The following is a 4246-nucleotide window of genomic DNA, read 5'->3' on the forward strand; positions in this document are numbered from 1 at the left end:
GACATAGTCCTGCACCTCAGAAAGACACAATCCAGCCTCATCCACCAGAAAACAGGCAGCAGTCCCCTCCACCAGGAAGCTTAAAAAAACCCACTGAACCAAGCTCGCCCACTGGAAGCAGACACCAAAAACAATGGGAACTACGATCCTGCAGCCTGTGAAAAAGAGACCCCAAACGCAGTAACTTAAGCAAAATGAGAAGACAGAGAAACACACAGTAGATGAAGGAGCAAGGTAAAAACCCATCAGACCAAACAAATGAAGAGGAAATAGAAAGTCCACATGAAAAAGAATTCAGAGTAATGATAGTAAACATGATCCAAGATCTTGGAAATATAATAGAGAAAATATACCAAACGTTTAACAAGGACTTAGAAGAACTAAAGAGCAAACAAACAGTGATGAAAACACAATAAATGAAATTGAAAATTCTCTAGAAGGGATCAATAGCAGAATAACTGAGGCAGAAGAATGGATAAGTGACCTGGAAGATAAAATATGGGAAATAACTAGCACAGAGCAGGATAAAGAAAAAAGAATGAAAAGAATTGAGGACAGTCTCAGGGACCTCTGGGACAACATTAAACACACCAACATTCAAATTATAGGGGTCCCAGAAGAAGAGAAAAAGAAAGGCATTGAAAAATATTTGGGCATCTGGTGGCAGGGTCTGGGGAAGGGGCAGCAGGCGCCATGTTGGGCTGTGAAAGTGGCAAGAAGAAGCCCCTGAAGCAGCCCAAGTAGCAAGCCAAGGAGATGGATTAGGAAGATAAGGAATTCAAGCAAAAACAGAAGGAGGAGCAAAAGAAACTCGAGGAGCTAAAAGAGAAGGCCGTGGGGAAAGGCCCCCTGGCCACAGGTGGAATTAAGAAATCTAGCAAAAAGTAAGCTGTTCCTTGCGCCTGAGGCAATGATGATCTTTAGTTCCATTCCCGTTTAAACATTTGGATTAAACATTTGGATTCCATGCCATAACATCTGTTGCCACCTATAGCTAGAATGAAGTGTTGTCTTGGAACCTATTGTACATTTAAGAATAAACTTTTGTAAAAAAAAAAAAAGAAAGATATTTGAAGAGATTATAGTTGACAACTTATGTAATATAGGAAAGGAAATAGTCAATCAAGTCCAAGAAGTGCAGAGAGTCCCATACGGGATAACTCCAAGGAGAAACACGCCAAGACACATATTAATAAAATTATCAAAAATTAAATACAAAGAAAAATATTAAAAGCAGCAAGGGAAAAACAACAAGTAACATACAACGGAATCCCCATAAGGTTAACAGACGATCTTTCAGCAGAAACTCTGCAAGGCAGAAGGAAGTGACAGGACTTATTTAAAGTGATGAAAGGGAAAAACCTAAAACCAAGATTACTCTACCCAGCAAGAATCTCATTCAGATTCCACGGAGAAATTAAAACCTTTACAGACAAGCAAAAGCTAAGAGAATTCAGCACCACCAAACCAGCTTTACAAGAAATGCTAAAGACACTTCTCTAGGCAGGAAACACAAGAGAAGGAAAAGACCTACAATAACAAACCCAAAACAATTAAGAAAATGGTAATAGGAACATACATATCAATAACTACCTTAAACGTAAATGGAATAAATGCTCTAACCAAAAGATATAGACTGGCTGAATGGATACAAAAACAAGATCCGTACACATGCCGTCTACAAGAGACCCACTTCAGACCTAGGGACACATACAGAGTGAAAGAGAGGGAATGGAAAAAGATATCCCATGCAAATGGAAATCAAAAGAAAGCTGGAGTAGCAATTCTCATATCAGACAAAATAGACTTTAAAATAAAGACTATTACAAGAGACAAAGAAGGACACCACATAATGATCAAGGGATCAATCCAAGAAGAAGATATAACAATTGTAAATATTTATGCACCCAACATAGGAGCACCTCAATACATAAGGCAAATGCTAACAGCCATAAAAGGGGAAATCAACACGGTAACACAATCATAGTAGGGGACTTTAACGCCCCACTTTTACCAATGGACAGATCATCCAAAATGAAAATAAATAGGGAAACACAAGCTGTAAATGATACATTAAACAAGATGGACTTAATTGATATTTATAGGATATTCCATCCAAAAACAACAGAATACACTTTCGTCTCAAGTGCTCATGGAACATTCTCCAGGATAGATCATAACTTGGGTCACAAATCAAGCCTTGGAAAATTGAGAAAATTGAAATTGTATCAAGTATCTTTTCTGACCACAACACTATGAGACTAGATATCAATTATAGGAAAAAATCTGTAAAAAATACAAGCACATGGAGGCTAAATGATACATCACTAAATAATGAAGAGATCACTGAAGAAATCAAAGAGGAAATCAAGAAATACCTAGAAACAAATGACAGTGAAAATCCGATGACTCAAAAACTATGGGATGCAGCAAAAGCAGTTCTAAGAGGGAAGTTTATAGCAATACAATCCTACCTCAAGACACAAGAAACATCTCAAATAAACAACCTAACCTTACACCTAAAGCAATTAGAGAAAGAAAAACAAAAAAACCCAAAGTTAGCAGAAGGAAAGAAATCATAAAGATCAGACCAGAAATAAATGAAAAAGAAATGAAGGAAACAATAGCAAAGACCAGTAAAACTACAAGCTGGTTCTTTGAGAAGATAAACAAAATTGATAAACCATTAGCCAGACTCATCAAGAAAAAAAGGGAGAAGATTCAAATCAACAGAATTAGAAATGAAAAAGGAGAAGTAACAACTGACACTGCAGAAATACAAAGGATCATGAGAGACTACTACAAGCAATTATATGGCAATAAAATGGAAAACCTGGAAGAAATGGACAAATTCTTAGAAAAGCACAACCTTCTGAAACTGAACCAGGAAGAAATAGAAAATATAAACAGACCAATCACAAGCACTGAAATTGGGACTGTGATTAAAAAATCTTCCAACAAACAAAAGCCCAGGACCAGATGGCTTCACAGGCGAATTCTATCAAACATTTAGAGAAAAGCTAACAACTATCCTTCTCAAACTCTTCCAAAATATAGCACAGGGAGGAACACTCGTAAACTCATTCTACGAGGCCACCATTGCCCTGACACCAAAACCAGACACAGACGTCACAAAGAAAGAAAAGTACAGGCCAATATCATTGATGAACATAGATGCAAAAATCCTGAACAAAATACTAGCAGAAAATACAACAGCACATTAAAAGTGTCATACATCATGATCAACTGGGGCTTATTCCAGGAATACAAGGATTCTTCAATATATGCAAACCAATCAATGTGATACACCATATTAACAAACTGAAGGAGAAAAAACATTTGATCATCTCAATAGATGCAGAAAAAGCTTTCAGCAAAATTCAACACCCATTTATGACAAAAACCTTCCAGAAAGTAGGCATAGAGGGAAATTACCTCAACAAGATCAAGGCCATATATGACAAACCCAGAGCCAACATCATTCTCAATGGTGAAAAACTGAAACCATTTCCTCTAAGATTAGGAAAAAGACAAGGATGTCCACTCTCACCCCTATTATTCAACATAGTTTGGAAAGTTTTAGTCACAGCAATCAGAGAAGAAAAAGAAATAAAAGGGATCCAAATCAGAAAAGAAGTAAAACTGTCACTGTTTGCAGATGACATGATATTATACATAGAGAATCCTAAAGATGCTACCAGAAAACTACTAGAGCTAATTAATGAATTTGGTAAAGTAGAAGGATACAAAATTAATGCACAGAAACCTCTTGCATTCCTATACACTGATGATGAAAAATCTGAAAGAGAAATTAAGGAAACACTCCCATTTACCACTGCAACAACAACAACAAAATACCTAGGAATAAACCTACCTAAGGAGACAAAAGACCTGTATGTAGAAAACTGTAAGACACTGATGAAAGAAATTAAAGATGACACAAACAGATGGAGAGTTATACCATGTTCTTCAATTGGAAGAATTAACATTGTGAAAATGACTATACTACCCAAAGCAACCTACAGATTCAATGCAATCCTTATCAAACTACCAATGGCATTATTCACAGAACTAGAACAAAAAATTTCACAATTTGTATGGAAACACAAAAGACCCCAAATAGTTACATAATCTTGAGAAAGAAAAACACAGCTGGAGAAATCAGGCTCCTGACTTCACACTATACTACAAAGTTGCAGTAATCAAGACAATACAGTACTGGCACTAAAACAGAAACATAGATCAA

The 4246-nt window shown here is 36.5% G+C and overlaps 1 protein-coding gene across 1 annotated transcript; it reads left to right on the top strand.

Moving 5' to 3' along the window:
* The first annotated feature begins 693 nt into the window (after nt 1-693).
* Nucleotides 694-888, top strand: LOC131758415 (translation machinery-associated protein 7-like). The gene is given in 1 exon segment (XM_059066487.2): nt 694-888. A coding segment is annotated over 1 exon segment (195 nt).
* Nucleotides 889-4246: the final 3358 nt, after the last annotated feature.

The sequence above is a fragment of the Kogia breviceps genome, chromosome 6 (genome assembly GCF_026419965.1).
Source record: "Kogia breviceps isolate mKogBre1 chromosome 6, mKogBre1 haplotype 1, whole genome shotgun sequence".
Classification (NCBI taxonomy): domain Eukaryota; kingdom Metazoa; phylum Chordata; class Mammalia; order Artiodactyla; family Physeteridae; genus Kogia; species Kogia breviceps.